The sequence below is a fragment of the Nannobrachium achirus genome (genome assembly GCF_963921795.1).
Source record: "Nannobrachium achirus genome assembly, chromosome: 11".
Classification (NCBI taxonomy): Eukaryota; Metazoa; Chordata; class Actinopteri; order Myctophiformes; family Myctophidae; genus Nannobrachium; species Nannobrachium achirus.
The window spans coordinates 61,172,679-61,195,752 of record NC_137820.1 but is presented as its reverse complement, the minus strand read 5'-3'; the positions used below and the strand labels follow the sequence as shown (position 1 = coordinate 61,195,752).

Below are 23,074 nucleotides of genomic sequence, written 5' to 3'. Positions count from 1 at the left end.
GGAATAAATAACCTACCTCTGACAAATTGACAATACTTATTGATGAGCCAGAATGGCTGGTGAGTGAGTAATGAGTATACCCAACAAGAGAAGTTGCCAGACAGTCATTGAGGGTAAAGTGTGTATTTGCAGGGCTTGTTTCATGTTGACGTTAGACACACCTCTCCCTCGGCCTGTCTGAGCCTGTGTATGAAAATCTAATAGTTAAGACTAAAGACTGCTGCTACTCATACTACCTCTTATTGGAAAGGAAGCACCTTGCACAAGACAACCAGCATTGGGGTGTATTAACATAAGAACAGGGCAGGCCTCTTGGCACATGTTTAATTCCATTTGTTAAACTTGAAGTAAGCTATACAGGCATTGACACTAAGGCTTGCCCACCTGCCCCCGGCAGGTAAATAAAACGTCAGGGCAGGTGAAGCTTGCTTTCAGGTTGCCCGACCGGGCAAGTGCTCATTTGAGAGGGGACACAAACGTCTATAAACACAACACAAGATATTTGTCTAAAAACCTGAATGTGGCCAGTGCGATCTGTCTTCTGGTCTGTGGAATGTAAAATAAGAGCACTATTTACCTATAATGTGCTGTTTTTACTGTGGCTACTGTGTGAAACCATAGACATATTCAATCGTAGCTACAGTATGTAGGTATTTGGATTTGGAGGTATTGAAGTGTGACATTTTGAAATAAGTTAAATTTAGCGGTAATTAAAATCTTTACCTATCATCTTATAATGGACGATTTACTTTTCGGGCAAGTGGGCATGACCTCCGGGCAAGTAGAACATGACCTGTACTTGCCCGATGGGCAAGTGCCTCTGAGACCTTGGCGTCAACCCCTGCTATAGTGCCTAGTACTATATTGTAATAGAACAACAAGACTGTGAACCTTGCCATAATATTGGTTAGATTTCTTCAATAGTTGGCTCCTTTCGGTTGATTGAAATTATTTATTTATTTATTTATTTATCAGGTATATAAGTTATATAAACCGTGCTGTTTCACTGATGTCATTCTCTGTCTTCACTCTGTGATATCAGAAGCTCACAGATGGACTTCAAAGTCAACTCGACAATGTGTGTATTGCAGTCAGAGGATCTGAATGAGTGCATGCGGTGCCTGGCGTGAAGCTGGTCGGATCGGTGGTTGTCCAGAACCACCAATCCGACCAATATTCCCATATATAGGACCAATATTCCAATATATAGGCTGGCATATATGGTGATCCGGTTTACGCAACCGTTGATCCAACCAATATGCTGCAGATGAACAGATGTCCAAATAGCATAAAGGCGACAGACAGATAAATGGATCTCCATTATATGGGCATAAAAGGGCACAACGCGTTATCTGACAATGGGTACACAGCGGGTATTGCATAACTGGGTGGGGCATGCATTTCCAACTTGCATCGTTCCTGACTTGTGTAGTCCCAGAGTAGGCTGGTGCCAGTCCAGGAACGACACAAAACACTGCATTTTCTCCAAACACAAACGTCAACTTCCAGGTGATAGTAAAAATAGTAGTAGTTGTAATAAACAGGAACTTTTATTTGAAATAAATAATAAATAATTCAGGTTGTCAGGTATTGTGATGGTATACATGGGCAGAATCCACTTGTTTCCGCTTGTTTGTGTGCTAAAAGAGTGACCAAGTCAATGCAGAGAATATTTTAAATTGTCGACAGACTTAAGTTGAAGATATCTCAAACCAATATTTGGATTTACATCATGGCAAGGTGAAGGTAAACAATCCAAACCGCCACCAAAAGTGTAATTTTGCTTAAAAAATGTGGGTAACAGGAAAATGTACTTATCCGGTTGATTTGTCAATGTTCTACAAACATTACCTAAATGTTCCCAAAAATGACAAAGTGTCGGACATGGCTGCTACTTAACCTCTCAGCAAGATGTCATTGTGCTATATGCTGTGAGGATAGGCATGGAGTAAAAAAAGCCCTGTTCTTGTCACACTATTTTCAACCAAATTCACAGTGGTTTGTTTACGCCATCAGTTGACAAACTTTGAGGGCCTGAGACTGAGTGAATCTGTCTTGGTGCAGAGATGACTGTGAAGCTGGCAAATCCCCAAGTTAACACTTTACTCTTAGGCTTGGAATTCACATAGGCTGTGTGAAAGCAGAGTTCCCCAGGCCTCTGTTGGTTGAGTGTTGTTTATGTGAGAATAGAGTTCTATCTGTGAGAACTAGGAACTGTCGGCAAGTAGGACATGTTCTGGTAGCACTTTATAATAACTATACACTATAAAGCATTAGTTAAGCATTAGTAGCTAATGAATTCATCATGAATTCATCATGAGTTCATAGTTTATTAATCACGAATTCATCATTAGTAAGGCATCATTTATACATTAACTGAACATTAGTAAACACAGTAGTTAAGCATTAGTAACTATTGAATTCATCATGAGTTCATACTTTATTAATCATGAATTCATCATTTGTAAGGCATTATCTATACATTTACTGTACATTAGTAAACACAGTAGTAAACACAGTAGTTAAGCATTAGTAACTGCTGAATTCATCATGAGTTCATACTTTATTAATCATAAATTCATCATCAATTAATGATTCGTTAAGGTAGTTACTACTTGTTAGTTAAGTATGTTCCGTGAGCCCATCTAAAGTGAGGACTATTCATGCCTTATAAAGCATTTATAAATGAGATAGAAGCAGTGATGTAGAAAATGACCGTATTTATTACAAAAGCGGACACCTGAAACATAGTAATAATAAAACAAAACATTCATGATTAATAAGCATTAGTAACTGCTGAATTCATCATGAGTTCATACTTTATTAATCATGAATTCATCATCAATTAATGATTTATTAAGGTAGTTACTACTCGTTAGTTAAGTATGTTCCGTGAGCCCATCTAAAGTGAGGACTATTCATGCCTTATAAAGCATTTATAAATGAGATAGAAGCAGTGATGTAGAAAATGACCGTATTTCTAGGTTCGTGAGGAGGTGACTAAAAGAATAGACCAGAGACAAGAGCTTAAATGTGAATAATAAAGACGTCAAGTTTACTGAATGAAATAATGAAGCAAAAATAGTATGCATACAATAAACTATTTACAATGATGGAGGTAGGTAGACAAAATTCTCAAAAACCATTCAACACCTTTTTAAATTTTAGAGCAGGTTCTTAGGTCAGTTTTTCTATTTAGTTTACCAACTAAATATTTAATCCAGTTAATTCAAACTAAAGATAGTTTTCTATTTAGGACCGGTCAATCTTTATTATATTTTCAGCCTATTTAAACAGGTAAGACCTATTTATTTGAGCTATTTTCAGCAGGTTAAGTATGCTTTCAAAATAAAAAGTGCAGGCAAGTACCTTAAAACTCCCCTTTAACCTTAATATGACCTTTAAGTTCAACCTTTACGGAAAATAATAAAATAAAATATCAAAAACAATCAATTATCAAAAATAGTGCAATATCAATTTTAGTAACAAAACAGTGCAATATTGTCAATATCTAACTTCCAAATGAAATGTCACTGTCTTTTCCTCTTCCTTAGATCTGTGTTCAGTTAACTCAGTGGATGATCAAAACAGTTCAGTTGCTCGGTCCAAAGTCTCAGTTCAAAAATATTAGTTAGTCAGAGTTCTGTTCAAAGTCAAGTCTCAGTTCCAAAAAATAGTCAGTCAGAGCTCTGTTCAAGTCACTTGTGCAGTTGGTCCAATAGATGGTTTCTGTAGATTCAGTTCCTGGGTCTCCAATAGCTTGCCATCCGATGTATTTCCATAAGCAAAATGTAAGATTTACAATAACTACAACATTAATGCCATACAGTAATGAAGCACTTAGTCAGAAACATTTCCTTAGCCCTTAGCTGTTTACATCAAGCCAACAACACAATACTGAAATAACTTCAAATAAAACAACACAAAAACGTCAGAATACAGTACAGTACCTTATTAGCTGCATACATTTACAAGGAGGGAATTATTGTTTAAATTCGCGGACTTTATAGCACTTTAAATAGTTAACTTTTACAGCAACACTGTTTGGCTAGTGTTCAGAACTGACGCTGGTTTTACTGTGTGTGCAACATTGAAATACGGCCGGGTAGAAACGTTGCGTTGCCGCTAATTAGTTCCGCCCCATTCATCTGACTGGAGGAAGGTAGGAACCAAAATTCCTAATGTAAATAGTAACCAAAACGAAAGTACTGACTGACCACCGACACAGAGGCAGTTACAAAGAGACTCTTAAAGGGGCAGTGCTCCTTTTATAGTGGAGTGCACTTAAAGGGATTTGTTCAAAGCCCGATTTTTTAACTGTTTTCAACCTTTTTAAGCATATTTACTGTAGATGAACCAACTATTTATTGTTGTTTTTAGGCAAAATCATATGATGCAATGAATTAACCATGAGTTATTTAAACCAGTATGCATAACCAGGTAGTCATTTATTTGACTTTTTATCACCATATAATTGACCCTTATTTGGAACCTGGGTTATATAATGTACAGTAAATGTATAAATAATGCCTTACTAATGACAAATTTATGATTAATAAAGTATGAACTCATGATGAATTCAGTAGTTACTAATGCTTAACTACTGTGTTTACTAATGTTCAGTTAATGTATAAATAATGCCTTACTAATGATGGATTCATGATTAATAAACTATAAACTCATGATGAATTCATGATGAATTCATCATGAATTCATCATGAATTCATTAGTTACTAATGCTTAACTAATGCTTTATAGTGTATAGTTATTATAAAGTGCTACCCATATTCTCACTGCGGCAAGACCTGTCCTAGGCTATGAACTAAAAGTGGAGGCGGTGTAGTTCTGTTTGTGAGCTCTTAGCTTACTGTAGTATTTGCCTAAGTATGGGTTAGCAAATTTGACCCTTCTGCTCGGTGGTCACATGATAAAAGTGGTGAGGTACATGTTGCCGAGTCTCGGATGAATTTATGACCTGGGTGCTTACTGCACACTTGACTAACCACCTAGATAATATGGTAAATTGAAATCATAGTGCATCTCCACACATGTGCAAGTCTAAAATGGTGTAAAGTGAGTTTACATGGCTCCCTCTCCCTTATCAAGCTTCTATAGCAGTTCCCGCTGGGTTCTGCTTGCTCGACAGTTCTACTTTGTGTGAATCTGACACTCTAGCGTAGTTTGCACGGACAAACTAATGATGTGACGGGATTCCCCCCCCTCTCTTATTACTACTGTAGGCCGTTTCCCTTTTCTGCGAATGGTGACACGATGGCTCAGCTGTGTACTGGCTTTGGTGGCCTTGCCCTTTATGACAGCTTTATTTAGATTATAAGCTTGCTCAGTGACTGGGGGGACCGGGGAGAAAAAAAAGAAATGCCCTCAGGGTATAAAGGATTTGCCCCCCCTAGGTCCAGATTAAGTTGCATGTGAAAAAACAGCTGTTAGTGTTTCTACATGAAGAAAATCTGTTTTGTTTTTTCACAGCTACAAGAACATTCATTACATATTTTCAATATACTTAAGATATAGTCATCAGTTCTGTTATGTTGTTGTGAAAGCAGAAGCGTTCCTATAGCTTTGGTCATAACTTAGATGAGGCAACAAGCGCATTGGGTCATAGAAACGGGAAGTCACTGGCACACCCTTCAGCCTTCAGCCTAAGCCAACTTCTTTTGGCATTGTAAATGCATTTCTCTCTTTTTTTTGTGTTGATAACTAAAGGAGCGATTTGTTGATCCAGAAAATGCTAAGATTTATATTTAATTTTTTCACATGCTATCTGACGTATTTCTTAGCAAAATGCCATATGACATATGACCCAAGTGTGTTCCACCAAAACTGTGGGAGGAGTAGCGTGGCAAAATAAAGTTTATCTGGAAAGATGGAAGGAATATAGTCGGACAAGAAGTACTACTTTTTAAGAGAACCACATAAAATAGACTGCTTGTAAATTCATGTGTCCTTGCCAAAATAAAGTAACTTTAATAAGTGGTTTAATATAGGATGACCTCTTTGGGTTTGGATGTGCAATAGTTTGCAATAAAAAATATATAAACAACAACTTTATTAATTACGTTATTTATGCAGTCTTGCCCACAAAAAAACACATATTTCATCATTGTCAATAATATAATAGTGTCGCAGCCGAGAAGATATTTGGTGTGTATTGCAACAAAAGCTTTTTTTCAAAGAAAGTCAAAACTGGAGGCTTGAAAACTTCAAGTTCACAACCAACCTGTTTATATAACTACGGTGTCGGTTATGCTAAGAACTACTAGCTGTACCAAGTTTGTTTTTCCTTTCTTTCTCTTCAGGTATGGCCTCACAAGTTTTGGTTTATCCGCCACACCTGTACCCAGCCCAAACAAGTGCCTTAGGAACCAGCAGCAGTGATACCAGCAAACGCACAAGCGGACCCCAACGCGGCACCACCACCAGCAGAGCTTTTCAGCAACGGCCCCCAGCGAAGACATACGTGATCGGAGTCAACTACGGCATTGCATATCCCAACAACGTCATCCCATCCTCAACTGGGGCTGAATCACAAAGGCCTTACCGAGAAGTCCAGGCGGAGGAGGGGGAGGAGAGTTTGTCGTGGACTAGAAGGTTCCAGCCAGAGGAGTGCTTGGAAGGAACCAGAGAAACTGACACCCAGGGCCAGGGGCCTTTTTGTCAGACCCGAGGCCTACAGGAAGTGAGACTTCGCCGGGACAGCGGCGGGACCCCGGCAGAGGGAGCGGGGAGTGGCCTGGACTGCGGGCTCCTGAGGAGGGCCTGCGTGGGAGCAGAGGAGGAGGCACGCGAGCAGCAGAGGAGGAGAGCGCAAGAGCGAGCCGCCGGAGACTCCAACCTCCCAGACAGCTCAGCCCAGCGATGCCAGTGGCAGTCAGGTGAGGGCACAGAACTACAGCGGGAAAACCACTGCGGGGGAGCCATGCAGATAGTGGAGGACGTTACTACACTACCCCCACTTCCTCCCCCCGCCGCCATGTTGCAAAGCAGCGTTGGGAGCGACAATGTTACTACGGTGGGAGGAGGAGGAGGCGTTACGGGAGCCGCCCAGCAGCAGGAGATCGAGGCGGTGGCTGGTAGCGGGGCGGCGGCGGCCTCCTCCGGGACTGAAAACGGTACTGCGGCGGCGGGGTCCGACGCGGTGGCGGCCGGGACCACTATGACCAGGACCAGCTCGGCAGACGGGGACTACCAGCTGGTCCAGCACGAGGTGCTGTGCTCCATGAAGCACAGCTACGAGGTGCTGGAGTTCCTGGGCCGCGGGACCTTCGGCCAGGTGGTGAAGTGCTGGAAGCGGGGCACTGGCGAGGTGGTGGCCGTTAAGATCCTGAAGAACCACCCGTCCTACGCCCGCCAGGGGCAGATAGAGGTGAGCACAGTGTAGTCTTGGGTCGCGCGCCCCCGACGATCCATATCTTTTCTGAGCCGAGGTCTCGCACCCCCCTAAGTTCACACCTCAACAACTGTTTTAACAGAGAAACAAGCCTATATGCATATCAATAGACCTGTATAGTAGGTGTTGAGTGACGTTCGCAACCCCCCAAACATTGAATCACCATTGCACCACTGGGTGAGCAGGCATTGTTGGTGTTTTCACTCTGTGATGATGGGAGTCGAGGACAGACGCTGTTCTGTCAGTGTTTTGTTCATGAGACCTTGCTTGACATGAGTAGGCAGAACATTTTATCCGACATTTACAATTTGATTAATTGCCGTTTACAAAAAAAGCCTTTTTATCATCCTCCCGTTGTCACTTCATAACATTGATGTGCAAACAGACACGCCGATTAGCTCAGGTGACTTAGCTAGGTAGATTATTTATTTTCCCGTTTCCATTGACATAAAGGTGGTGAACATTATATTTTTTGTGGGGGAAAACCTTTTTTTAACAGACGGGTAGCTAGGGCTCCAATTATTGGCTGCAATGATCGATTCTTAACGATTATTTTATTGAATACCTTTCGAATAATCGAGAAGTGTATTTCTGTACTTTTGCCACTGTAAAAAACACTGATTATACATAAATCTATTATTTTGATTAACTGCTGCACCCCTAACATTCCATTTGTGTCCTTCCTAACCCTGTTTTCCTACCTTGTGTTTTGTCATGTTTGGCTGAACCCCAGGTGGGCATCCTGGCCCGTCTGAGTGGTGAGAATGCAGACGAGCACAACGTGGTGCGGGCTCTGGAGTGCTTCCAGCATCGCAGCCACACCTGCCTGGTGTTTGAAATGCTGGAGCAAAACCTATACGATTTCCTCAAGCAAAACAAGTTCAGCCCACTGCCGCTCAAAATCATCAGGCCTGTTCTGCAGCAGGTAAAGATGACATGGATGATGCAAATGTAGGCCTAGTACACACACTGTGCACATGCACAGACACACTCCTGGTGCAGACATAACCACAACCACAAACAAATACACACATCTGCAGACAGACAGGTCATTGACATTGGGAACGTTCCGCTTCAAGTACACGTCATGTTTTGTCATATTCAGCTGCTGGAACTGCTAGAACGCAACAAAATATGCAAGCAGAGTTTTGGTGGAAGAAATAATACAAATACCGTTTTCGACACTTTAGCCATAGCCTAGATATGCTGACTGATATATGCAAGTAGAAACAACGACCTGAAGAGCCTGGGTCAGATTTGGAATGCACACGCATAACTTCAGATTCAGAAAAGCTGTTTAAAGTTGGTTTAAGACAAGTGATATTGGTTTTGTTAAAAAGTTAGAAAAAAGCTACTTGTTGGGGCGCATTAACAGCAGGCCTGCATGCGTGCCATGCACCCTATCCGGTCCCCTCATACATAGCTGAGGAAATGCAGCAATAAACCGATGCCTTCTACTTAACCACTTGAGCCCTAGTGTGGGTGAACATTCTGTGAAGATAGCTGATCTACAAGCTCACCATGTGTCGCCATGTCACACGTTGTAGATTGGCTATTTTTTGTGGTGAAGGTATATGTATGGTATAGACAGAAAAAGGAGGGGGCCTGGTATAGGCCCCTGGGGAACCCAGGTAGATTTTTAAAAGTAAATGTGCAACCTTGCAGGTGGCGACAGCCTTGAAGAAGTTGAAGTCTCTGGGGCTGATTCACGCTGACCTGAAACCAGAGAACATCATGTTGGTGGACCCCTCCAGACAGCCGTACAGGGTCAAAGTCATTGACTTTGGGTCAGCAAGCCATGTTTCCAAAGCTGTCTGTTCCACATACCTACAGTCCAGATACTACAGGTGAGGACGTGTGTGTGTGTACTGAAATCTAGAGATAATTGGGATTTCCTTTTTTAAAGTAATCATTTGCGTATATGGCTGACAAGAGCCCAATGTAAATGTTATTTGTATTCAGAGATGGTATGAGATTACATCACAGTTGGTCAAAGTCCCGGGGGGGGGGGGGGGGTGTGTGTGTGTGTGTGTGTGTGTGTGTGTGTGTGTGTGTGTGTGTGTGTGTGTGTGTGTGTGTGTGTGTGTGTGTGTGTGCACATTTCACATAGGGCTTAAAGGGGCTACATCATGCATAATACAAAAATATATTTTATATAAATATTGGCACATTATGTTTTTATACAGGTTTAAGCCTAAACAACCACTCCGATATAGCATTTTCATGTTCTGTCTGTCTGTCATTCCAAGCCTTTTCAGCTATAATGCCAAAATGCCCTTTCTTGGCAAAGGGGCAATATTAAGGGAGTTTGGGGACTCTCCCCATGCTTTCATAAGCAACTGGGGAGAACTGTGAACAGGCCCGTTCAGACACGCCCATTCAGAATACCCCTGAAATTAAGGTGAAAGGCTGGAGTGTTAAGAAAACATTTTTTTGGGGGGTTAGAAGGCACACCGGGGAGACAAAAAAAAAAACCCAGAAAAGGTAGAAAAGTTAAATTCATGGTGTAGCCCCTTTAACATTGTCCTGCCCTGGCTTTATGTATTTTGGCTTTTCTGCAGTTATGTAATGTGAACAGAGAGTTCCATAATAACCTGCAGACTCACTCACAGGGGTCTTGTTTCACACGTTGTCGTCCCCTACCCTCTCTCTCTCTCTCTCTCTCTCTGTCTCTGTCTCTCTCTCTCTCTCTCTCTCATCAATATGCTGTGTGTTCATGTGTGTTCATTTGTTATCCGCGTCGAGGGAGTCACACCCTAAACGCCCTGCTCTTACATAATGCTGTGCGAAGGAATGCATATGTTTATGAGGAAGGAGGCTGTCTGTAATATTTGGCATGTTTCATAGCCTGGGATTCATTAAAGGGGAAGTTGCTCTCATGTAACACAGTTGTCTGCATGGGCACTAGCCCTGGGCGATATACCGGTTTTATCGTATATCGCGCTATCAAAGGACAATACCGATATTAAAATTAATACCGTAAATATCGTCATTAATAAAAAATAAATAAAAAATATTTTTTTTTGCCCAAAAAACGCCCAAACTACTTTTTTTCCAAGGACTGTAACTGTATTTATGTGATAATTGTTCGAGTCTATTTTAAAACAACTATAGTTTCCTAATGTATAACCTTTACATGACTTAATTTCATTACGTGCTGCTCATGCGTGACGTCCTGTATGTACGTCAGCCCTGAGCCCTCAGTCGCTTCACTCAGATCAGATCACACAGCAGAGACATTCGTCGTGCCCTGTACTGTACATGTATTGCCATGCCAGAGTATAGTAAACTTACATTTTTGTGAAGAAGTCATGTGTGCTCCTCATGGATATAATCCCAATCGTCAAAACTCATTTCTTCCTAATGTTCAGTTGACTCCATTCTGTTGTTAGCTAACTAGCAGTCGCTAACAGCACTTTGCTAAAGCCTTATTGCCTTCATAGTTATAAGGATGCAATAGTGTGCCTTAACTTTCAGTTATCCATGTTCAGACAGTTCGATTGAATATGCCAACGTATCTCATAGGCTCTGCACTGTCGCATGCAACATTACTTTCACTTTCCTTTCACATGAAATGTGTTGTTTGCATTGCACGTGTGCAAGCCACTAGATGCAGGGAGCCGCTGCCTCCATCTAGTGGCGCATAATTGACATTGCACTTGGAAATATGGATGGATAATGATGTTTTTTGCTCCTAATTCATGTTTCTTTTATTGGACGATAATACCGAATATCGCGGTATTATTTTAAATATCATATCGATATTTAAAAAGGCCATATCGCCCAGGCCTAATGGGCACTGCACCTATAAACTCCATGCTGTGACCAGTGTGATCTTATTGGAATATGAAGGAGGCCTACACCAGCTCAGCAAATTCTTGGCAGATTCCATTCATTTCTTTTCCACCCCCTTCTGTAAATGTAATATAAAGTTGTCTATATTGGGTTGGTAGCGCATTTTTGTATGGTCTTCAGCGCAAAAATGTTTGCATCCTTATGCATGTGGGAAGAATTCAGCATGCAATTGTTTGCATGCAAATGTTAGAGAACATACATGAATATAGTAGTAGTAATATAATAGTAGTCCATGAAAGTGAAATTGGAGAAATTGCTTGTTCATTCATTCATCCATCCATGGGGACCTTCCCCTCTTTGATTCTCTCTGCTCTATGGCGTAACGTGTTGACACTAGAAGAACCTGCACGAGGTCATTTTTCTGGGCAAAGTGTCTCTAAAGCTCTCTATACATTTTCTTTTCTTTTTTTTTTACCACAGAATAGCAAGCTGCCAATGTTCCTTTGCCACCAATAATTTCTGCAAGTTACAGCAAGTGCGGTGATAAAATTTGAACCATTGTTAACTTGTTAACTCCTCAAACATTGTGCAATCGGCTGTAGCTTTTTAGATACTGCACAGGATCTGCAGCCAATGCAAAGCACACCTTCGCTCTCCAGCTCACACAATCCATGCATTCTACTGCATAGGCTCTCTCAGAGCAACACAACACAACGTGAGGTCCAATGTCTGCTGGTGGCTCGTGAAGTGAAGTAGACCTGAGGAATGAATCACAAATCAAGAACTCATTGTGAATGAGTCACAAATCAAGAACGTGATATTCCTATTAGAATTTAAAAGAGAATTCTACCTCGTAAGAACAACTCATTTAGAAATCACATTCCTGGTTTGGGTTTCTGCATTAAAAGCCAAGCCCAGGTCTCTCCACCCTCTGGGTACAGCCTGTTTGCTATGGAGAATGTCAGCTACTTTCCAGGGCCTGCCTCTCTCTCTCTCAGACAGACAGGGGAAACGTTGAACCCCAGTTGTTGCATAACATAAAGGCTCTGCTTTGCAGATGACCTGATTAACCGTTGTGTGTGAGTGTTTACCAGACCAGACTGAGATCATAGTGTTGTTTAAAAAGGGGTAGCTATTGAGGAGCAGGGGAGGTCAGCGAGGACATGGAAGACTGGGGAAGAATGTCGCGTGTAAAGCACACATTTAGACACAGGAAAAAAAAAAACATTGAGACATTCCTCTGTGTGTGTGTGTGTGTGTGTGTGTGTGTGTGTGTGTGTGTGTGTGTGTGTGTGTGTGTGTGTGTGTGTGTGTGTGTGTGTGTGTGTGTGTGTGTGTGTGTGTGTGTGCGCTGACATGTGCCCATGTGTCTGTCCATTCAGCAGCCGCAAAGGGTGGATACTTTGGCTAATGTTTGTTACAGAATGTACTTTCCCTTTGCCTAACACTCACTCATTTCAGTAACACATTTTCAGCAGTTGTAGTAGTCTGTAAAAGTGATGCATAAAAATGGCTTAACCTTGCTCACTCCGTTCCACGGAAAAGGCTTCAAATAAAAATGGTACACCACAGTAGGTTATAATAATATGCATACTTGTCCTATAAACAACTTCCACCTCCTCCTTTCCCTTCATGCCCTTACTACCACGTCTCTGTGGTTCGTGAAAGCGTTATCTAATATCTGTTCATCTAGCAAAGGGCATAGAGTATTTGTCATCTGCATTTATCGGTGTGCACAGTCACACTAAAGCTGGCCTTAACACTAGCAGAGAATCGGGCGCGATGAAATCTGGTAGCATTAAGAGAGAGAGAGAAGCGGCTGTATTTTCTCTCAGTCCCCCGCTGCTACCAGTAGTGATCCAGAAAAATATCAAACATTTTATAAAAGATTGGATCCGTGAGCCCTCACACTAGACGAAATGTATGCCCGATAATCGGGCATACGTTTCAGACGTAGGCAGCCCGATTGTCGGGAGGGTCATTAAATGCCCCGATTGTCGGGTAATGTGCGGCCAGCTTTAGGATGGCACCCCGTGTTCATGTGTGTCCATACTCTGTCAGGGCATCCATCCATATGTCCGCCGGCCCCGCATCCATTTTCTACTCTGTGTGTTGATCAATTGATCTAAGGCAGCGTTTGATTAACATTTTTGCTGTGGTCTGTAGTCACAGTTGCGGTCCCTTTATAGCCTGGATAGACAGCAATGACATGGTTCGGAACTGTAGTGGTGGTCCCATAGCCCAGACGGTCTGTAGTGGTGGTCCTGGTCCCATAGCCCAGACGGTCTGTAGTGGTGGTCCCATAGCCCAGACGGTCTGTAGTGGTGGTCCTGGTCCCATAGCCCAGACGGTCTGTAGTGGTGGTCCCATAGCCCAGACGGTCTGTAGTGGTGGTCCTGGTCCCATAGCCCAGACGGTCTGTAGTGGTGGTCCCATAGCCCAGACGGTGCGTGGAAAAGTGTGTGTTGACTAGTTCTTTATCTTTTTGAGTACAGATTAGATCCATCATACTCTGACCTAACGCGGACATTCTATGCCCCCGGCAAATCTCACGGTCCTCCGGCGTCTGGATGGAATGGACGCAGAGGGGGACATGACTCCTGCTGCTGTCCGCTTTGAGTAAATGAGGAAGTGATCCGCGGTGGAAAACAAGTGATAAATCATAGAAACTTTATAATTATAATGGATAAGCCTAAACAAACCAGTTCACATGAACAATACTGATGTAATAAGATATCTGAACGGTTACATATATTTTATATACAATTAAAATGTTGTGAACCACAGATACAGGGGGGCTAGCTGGATCCCAAGGCTAGATCCATCAGGATCTTAATTTAATCTTAGGTATAAAAAAAAAAGAACATACTTGGTCTTTATACAGTATGTATGAAACATAAAATAGACAGTGTTTGACTTTAATAATGTTTATAACTGTCAAGAGGCTTTACATGGACATGACAGAGGATTTTCCTGTGCTACCATCTCTTTCCACTCAGTTTTCTGCACCGAGCTCTGCTCAACTCATATTACAAACTTCCTGGTACATCACTATTGCAACGTCACAGCTGTTTGTGCTGTTCTTAAAAAGACAGGTCCCCATTTACCTTGTACCTTTAAAAAAAACTCTGGTACCATGGTACTGGTTCAGTACCATGGTTTACCATGCAACACTAGAGGAGATGGAACTGCATAACGTCTCACTAATTTCAGCGACGTTGGAAATATTATGGCAGGACGACTGTCCACACAACTTGGTAACCTATAATCCAGTGTGATCTAAATTCCAAGTATGCATAGACAATTCTCTGTGTGTAGGAAGGTGTCAGTGCACTTGGGCTATATGCCATATTCTTATCTACTATTGGGTATTATGTAATATCTGAATTCCTAAGTAGACATGCGTGAGCGTGTGCGAGTGCGCATGTGCTCTCTCTCAGGATGTCACCGTCTGTCCATACCGAGTTATCAGCAAGGTAGATATAAGGGATAGAACTCTGTGTTTCCACCCCTGGCCTGTACTGTACTGACGTTGCATAACATCTCGCTCATTTGACTTAAGCTGGCATGGCCTGTGTAGGAAGAAATATTTCAGCAGAAAGACTTGTCAAACTACTTTATTAACCTATACTGTTCCTCCCAGTGTGATGTCTGCCCTTGCTGTGTTTTTCCTCATTTGAATAGCCTCTATGATACTATATTATCTTGTCTTATTTGAACCCATGAGTTTTGTAAGTACAGTAGTTTGCTTCCAAGTTTCTGTGATTTAAAAGGTTTGCAGGCCAAGACAGGTCTTTGTTTATCAAAATGTATAATACAGTTATATAACCCAGTTTCAAAATGTGTAGGTTTACCAAAATAATAAAACTGTACTTTAGTCAACAGCATGCAGAGTTAAAGTCTAAAAACAGTTAATGGAGCAATGGCCATTTGTTTTGTACTGCATCTGAAGCTCATGCACGCTGTGCATGTGTAAACAATTGGTATGACTTGCTTGCATTTTCTGTCCCTCTGCTATACTAAACAATAATACTTATAATGTACTGTGTAAGTGCTTGATGATACAGATTACAGAATATCTTTTACATTTGGGAACCCAAGACTGTCAAAAAACAAAGATGCACAATGCACATTCTGTAACCTTTCCAGTAATACACTGGCAATACAGCACAATTTATAACGTCATTTGTAGTTTTCGTCTTTAGTTTTCTTTAATATTAAGCGTGGGCAGATACAGGCTTCATGAATGACATTCAAAGAACCTATCACTGATCTGCAGCTACTCAGACAGGTGTATAAATTGTAGTGTTATGTTATAAACCTGATCTATAAGGTACAGTACAGGTAATGTCCTTCCGTGCCTCTCTCTCCCTCCGTGGCCCATTCTCAATCCAGAGCAGGCCCTAGAAAACACTGCACAATGTATGACTTTAGCTGATCTTCTCAGGCAAGTTATATCGGCATTATAAAACAAAGTTGTACGTGCAATTTTATTCATATATCTTGTGCAAATCTTTTGTATTTTTTCAGCCTTTATATGGACGTTGCTTGTTGCAAAGTAAACAGAATACAGAATGCTATACTGTGTTAAGAGTTGTCTCAGAGCTGGCCTCTATTGCCATTCAGAAGATTGACTTCCATTATTCTAAATGGAGGTGTCGCCTAAACCTAACCTAAACCCTAACCTCAGTGGGGGTATTTCTGAATGGGGATGTTTCTAAGTGGGGGTGTTTCTGAATGGACGTCTGCCCCCCTTTAGTACTGGCTGGAGATCAGTTTGATGCTACGCAATGCTAAGCAGTGCTGGCCAAAACTTTGCTCAAATTTTTCCATTTCTTAGGACAGGGGTCTTCAGCAAGGGGTCCGGGAGCGCTGCGAGGCGTTATGAGCTTGTAGATCAGCTATTTTTGGCTAAGAGTTTGGTGTAGACTGTAGAGGGGAAAAAGAGCAGACTAAGTACAGAGTGAAATGTATTGATGGTTCAAGTGGTTAAATATCTGGAAATACAAATTTAGATGAATCCAAAATACACTGATGATTGTGCTGTCAAACGATGAAACTAAACTATATGGTAGCTATGGGTTGTGAGGGGTCCCTGTTTCATCTCTCGCTCGACTAAGGGGTCCTTGGCCTGAAAATGTTGAAGACCCCTGTCTTAGGAGACTTACTAGCAAAGTGTTGGAGCAAGTGAGTTTATTTATTTTTTATTTTTCATAAGCTCAACTCTTCAAGATAGAAGGCAAGGCCCTAACCAAGGCCTATTCATTGCATGTCATGCTCTATTGCATGGTTGCCATGGTAGCCATGACACAGCAAGCCTCGGTGAGGTGACTGCTCTGTTCTGCGGGGGTTGGTGACGTACAACCACCTCTCACAGAGAAAACGGAGCGCAGGGCTATGTGAATAATTCAGATAAGCAGATCAGGTGGAAGGAAAGAGAGGGCTATCATCTTGGCACGCTTCGAGATTTCGGGCGGCTGTTGCGCTTCCCCTCATCATGGTGTGATTACTTTGAGACGGAGGTGTTTCTTTACACTCGCAGGTAGTGGCCTAGTGTGACTGAACATTAATCTATACTGGTTGCTTGGCCGTTTGCAAACATGTTCGAATCACCCGTGAGTCCATTCATCTAAAATGTTTAGAATCAATGAAGAAGGGCAGAGGCCAATTTAGGATGAGCTTTACAACACAAGTGCCAACATGCTATGATTCTTTTTGGGTTCTTAGGCCTGATTTATACATACCGGTATACATTGTGATTCGTGACACGACGATTGATGAAATGATGTGGAACCAACCTAAATAATCTGTCTTTATTAAACTTGCCGTGCCTTAGTTGGCCTTTGCGAAATGAAGCATAGGTTAAACGTAAATGCTGTGTGGACATATTTGTACCTGGGGCCCGTTACACCTGCCACCTGTGAGGTCCAGCCATGGCCATTTGGGAGGCCATGTCTGCCTGAGGGAGGTCTAACCTACTTCTATGGAGTTGTCTCACATAGCCTACATCATGAATAATTTGTACTACTGCAAACGCACCTATTTGAAACGGGTCAGGAGTACACAGGTGGACACATGGCTCTTGGATCACTGATGTAGCAAGTAGCGGTACAGGTTAGAGTATTCAGTTGTATGGCTTCTAGCTACTGAGAAAACGTGTGAATTCAGCTGATGGGTAAATTTTGCCTTCTGACTAAGAGTGAAACTTGCGGTGGTCTCTTGACGTGACCAGTTCTCCCACACTCAGTTCTCACTCTGAAGCTTTGTAACATTTGTAACTCAAAATTTGCTTCTGGGGGGTCCCTGGATCTAAATATTTTGAGATGGGGGTCTGTGGTCAAATACATTATCATTTTGAGGGTCCTTCACATGAAAAGGTTTGAGCACCACTGACATAGAAATATAGAAGCATTTGAAATATTCAAAGACTTTAACACATTTTCAAGATGTTTCTATAGTTAAAGCACAAAATAGTGTATAATAATGCGTTCCCAGTCTAAATGGGTTGAACACCCTCCCCCTATGAAGAACATTCATGGGGGGCCCGCAGTGAATCCTTGTACCCAGGGCCCAGAATGTGGTGCGACACCCCTGGATGAGTTCTCTGCTTGTTTTGGCTACAGGTGTTGAGGTGTTTGGTTCACATCCTCAAACCCCCAGTCATAGTCCTGTTGAACAACCCTAACACACACTACTTGAGTCTCAACACGGCAGTTTAATTCTACAAAACCCACCCACCAGAATGTGTGTGCATGTGCAGGATTATGCACACACATGCACAGTTTCTGGACTGGTGGGGTGGTTGCTGCAGCTTGTTTGTCTAGCAGTTGCACAGGTGTTGCGAGCAATATGGCATTATCTAAGTCTCTTTTAGTTAATGTGCAGACATGCATTTTGTTTTGCAATTGACCAATACACGCTAACCATGTGTGTTTGTGAAGTCTGAACAGTTATTTGTCTCTTAATAGAAGGTTTGTGCAAATATTAATACTACATTATAAAGGACTGGTAGTGTAATGTAAAACGTTTTGGTGACCTTTTTATTTCAGGAAGTCAACTTCAAGACACGCAGGTTTTAACTCATTTCTGATTGAATGCATTTCCCTGAATTGTCCTTAATTATCGTCAATGTCGGGCAGAAACCTCATATCTCCATATTTCAACTTTTTTGTAAATGAATGTCGTACTTCATCATGCAAGAGTGTCGCGCAAAAGTTTGAAATGGTAGATCTACAAGCTCACCATGCATTGCGATGCTGCGCATTGTCAGCTAGTAGATCGACCTTTTTCATTAATTTAAAATGTTTAAAAAAAAAAAAAAAAAACAGCAAAGTGGGCGGCCAAGCTTCTAGTTTCTCTAAGTCATAGAATGTATCCATAACCAGTAACAGTAAAACAGTAACCTTTTGTGCTATTAAATATCAGGATCTCTAACGCCATCTTTAAAATATTCAGTATAACCTGACTGGTCAGGTCATGATGATTTGTTGCGGGACATTTCTTTTTCCACCTAAGTTGCACTCAATGCATGAGAATTTAGTAACACCACAAAGCCAAAATGAAAAAAGTACAGCTTGTACCAAATCTCCCCACCTCTTGTTTTGTAAGGTCTGTAAACTACTTTCCACAGTTGAGGTTAGTGAGATCTTGCGCGATAAACTTCATCTTTAGTTGAGGGGGTGGAATGTACTGGATGTACATTAGGTGAAGTGGATTGTTTTTCCTTAGAAAACAATGCAGTCTATTTTCTTAAAAACTCAATTTGGAATTTGGAGTCCAGCCTATCTTGTAATTATGCTAGTGTTGTCAATGTTTTCTCTTTGGCAGCCCACCAGGGTGTTTTTCTTTCTCTCTTTCTTTTTTCCCCTACACCTGCCTAAATGACGATGTGAAATGTGATATATTGTATCTTTTCCTTGCATAAGCATTTGAATGAGAACAATTTGTGCCTGTCCTCAGTTAAGACCCGAGTGAGATCCCTGAGTGTAGCTATTATGTTTCCCTCTATAGACGGCTGTGTGCCTTTTTACTTCCCAGTGGCTGGGGATACCCATCTTATTTGTACAACCTCAGCCTTCATTAAAACCCTGCTACAACCACTGCTTCTGGCTTAATGTGCGGTCTGGCCTTATAAGCCAGACCGCACCAATCACAACTCCTAGGAACAAAACAGTTTAAGGCAGTGTTTCTCAAAACTTTCAAATGTCAATGTCTCCCCTTAACTCTGACGGTGTACAAATGGAACCAAATGGACCCGTTAGGGTTCATTTGGTTCCATTTGTACTCTGTCAGAGTTACAGACTTGTAAGGGTCAATTTAGACACCCACATAGTCCCTGGAATCCACTTTGAGAACCACTGGTTTAAAGCCAGTCCCCACTAATGCAACTCCTTGCAACTGCCATTAGGGATAATGGTTTTCTTTCTCTTTCTTGCCAACTGCCATGAGACTGTACAATGTACAGTACATGTATAAGTTACTCTCTCCCTCATGAATAGGGTCATGTGTCGACCCTGGCCTTTTGTGATTATGTCCTTCTGTGTCTGAGTTCCTGTTAGTTTATTTCTTTATATGTCATACTATGCTGCTGTAACGCCTTAATTTCCCATCTGGGATTAATAAAGTACATCTCTCTATGGTTGCAAGATGCAAGTGGTTGCATTGGTGTGGACTTTAAACTCCTTAAAGAATTGTTCCCTATTGCTGAACGGTCAATATTTTAAGCAGATCTTTCCCTTCTCCACATTGCATAACTCAACACTTCCTTGTCTTTGAGGATCCATAGGAAATGACAAATGCTAGCTTCCTCCTCTAACTGAACGATGACCTATGGACTGTTGCGTAAAATAATGGATTTATTGAATGCATCTATGACTATGCATTCTGTATTTATGTACTCACAGGTTTTTTTCCCAGTTCGTCAGCCCATACTACTCATATTATGGTCTTGTGTCAACTTATTGCTTGGCAACCACCACCGTTGTCGCCACAGCAGGCGTTACTATTTACAGCAATTGTTGCTGAGCCCCACATTGTTTTGGCCCGGATCTAATAAGATCTAATATCCCATTGTATTTAAATGATGCCTCACAGCATGCTGCAAGATTATTCCAATTAGAATTGCCTGAGTGGTAAAAACCTATTTCTTTTGTAAGAGTACCACTCTTCTGTCATGTTCAATAATATTGCTGCATTAACGTCATATACTGTATATATTTATATGTAAATATAGTAGTGCCGACCAAAGAATAGAGGGTATGCGTGTGACATCACTGTTTCTGGAAGTTATGTGGGAACACGCCTACTGAGTGGCAAAACACTAATTCCTGCCATTGACAGCCCATACATCCAAACAGAAAAGTCCTATCTGATTGTATTAAACAAAGTTAAACTCACCAACATTGTGGCTGTACTGAAAGCTTGAATTATCCTCTTTCTATCTGCAAAGTTTTTGTTTCATAAAAATCCACCATAGGCAGGTTATGAGCTACTTTCTGTCGAGACATTCTGTGCAGATTTTTATATTTATATTTTATATTAAGTGTCAGAGTTTGGAAGTGCTCGTTTTCAACAACACAACATCCTGCTGCCTCCTGCATTATGTGCAATTTAGAAACAGGTGGTATGCAGGACCGTTGAGTGATTTGCAACTAAGCACTTCCAAACTCCAATGCTCCATGCTGCTCAGTGTTTTGCCACTCAGTCTAGATTAGGGGGGCGGGTCCCAGTGGACGTGCATACCCTCTATTGCCAGAATGGCCTGTAATACTTTTCTGTTGGTATTCACCTTTGTTTGTATAATAATTCTGTAAACAAATTCCCTTAACAAAAATGTGTTTGCGACCGAATGGTCACAGTTTACCATGAGAAATGTCACATCTTGTCCGTGTCCGTGTAGATGTGTATGTACACTGTGGTTCTATGGGTTTGTCTGTGGTTCTATGGGTTTGTCGCTCTGACATCATGCTCTGATGTCACTGTGATGTCATGGGAACCACTCTTAATGGCATATATGGGCATGTTCTGACATCACATTGTTGACTATCATGCAGGGGTCTCCATATATGGGTAACTGGTCCGATATACATCACTGGCCAGATGGCCAAGACTTCGCCCGCACTTTAGGGCGAGGTTGCATGTCGCCGTCTTACTAGTAATATAAAACGTAATGGTGAAAAGGGGGAATATAGTGGACAGACAAAGTATGACCTTGTTTGCAGCACAAGTGCGAGTACATGTTTCCACATAGACCAATTATTTGTTTACAAACATTGAGACTGAATGCACAGCTGACTGTATCATGTAATCAATTCCCAACAGATCCCCAAACCTGTTGTTTTGGGGAGCACTGGTTATTCAACCTCCTCTTGTGTGCTAGTGAGGTGCTCCCATGGGTGCGCCCTTATCGAGACATATATACTTCCTTGCGCAACGGTGTTCCACGTCAAGAGTAGCTGATATACAAACTCACATCGCGTCACCAATGCAACCCTTCTGAGCTTGGAGGTCTGCGGCTCTGCGCGCGACACCGTCGCAGGACGGAGCATAATTAGGCTTCATGGACTGCAGCTGGGCGAGCAGTAGACGCTCTGGTGATCCAGTGGATCGTGTGGGTGATCATGAGGAGCGCTCCCTCTGTTCTGATGACGGTGAATAGAGGTGGGGTTTGAAGGACAACTGTTTTGAATCGCTATTATTGTTTACAATCAACAGAAACTAAGGATTATATATTTCAAGAGTGAGAATTTACAGTAAAAATCCTAAGCATTCTTCCTCCACACTGGGAGAAAAACGGCATCTGAAAGTTTGATGGAATGCATTTTTAAACACGAGTGCCATCCATTGCATCCTATGAACGGTGGGGTTCATTTGGTGCCGACCGGCGTGCGCATACTGGTTTATATCAATGTGACGTGGACCATTAAGGCATCTATACTTTCCCTCAAGCTACCAGTAAACGTTCCATGCAATAGAACTTGTTCATTTAACTTATATGTATAGTTCCTGTTTGTCTAGCCTACTGGCTACGTAGGCTATATTATTCGCTTGCAAGTTGCAAGTTGAGGCGATATAGGAAGTGACTTCAAGAGAAAGTTCATATGAATGGCCATTCCCCCCTGCTGGTACCAAAAAGTAGTATGACCCAATGGGTTTGAGTGGGTTTTTGCCGAACTTTACACTTGATTTTATTACCTAAATAAACATTGCCATAAATACTTTATGCTTAGTTAGTCACTAGTTTAAAGTCTTCTTTCAATCACCATGATATGCGTTTTGTTAAATTATGGTCCCATGTATTTTAAAATTGAGGATAAAATGGTGTATGCCGTAGGAGGGGCGTGGTTAGCTTGATTGACAAGCATGTATTTAGGGATGGGCCGAAAGCAAAATTCTTGGCCGAAACCGAATACCGAATACTGGAAACATTCCACCGAATACCGAATACCGAATAGCCGAATAATACATGTATATAATTTATTTTGTATAATAAATGTTTGTACCATTGCTGTACCTTTGTTGTAAAGCTACCTGATTATGGCAAACCCTAACTTAAATAATAATCACCATATGGTTCCATAAAACATTTATTTCTCACTTTTGAATGCACACATAACAAAATAAAATATTTTCTCTTTGCAATGTTAGCATAAAACAAAGTCAAAATAGTGCAACTATTTCTGTAGTATCCTACAGAGATAAAAGTGCATCAGAACAAGGTGCTTAAAACTGCAGAATGATCTAGGCCTACAACAAAATATTATTGTAAACACAAGGGCTGTAACAGCCAGGCCTTCAACAACAAATGCACATACTGTATGTTGCAAAATGATCTAGGGCCCAGGGGTCCTCAAATACAAATCTTGAAGGTCC

At 41.6% G+C, this 23,074-nt stretch overlaps 1 protein-coding gene across 2 annotated transcripts in view; it reads left to right on the top strand.

Moving 5' to 3' along the window:
- Positions 1-23,074, top strand: part of LOC308294854 (homeodomain-interacting protein kinase 3-like) — a 57,404-nt gene that overhangs the window by 2,855 nt on the left and 31,475 nt on the right. For both annotated transcript variants that reach the window (XM_080737741.1, XM_080737740.1), the window contains exons 2-4: positions 6,318-7,384; positions 8,142-8,333; positions 9,074-9,255. In XM_080737741.1, coding sequence (XP_080593867.1) covers positions 6,320-7,384; positions 8,142-8,333; positions 9,074-9,255 — 1,439 coding nt within the window. In that variant the 5' untranslated portion in view covers positions 6,318-6,319. The remainder of the gene's footprint in view (positions 1-6,317; positions 7,385-8,141; positions 8,334-9,073; positions 9,256-23,074) is intronic.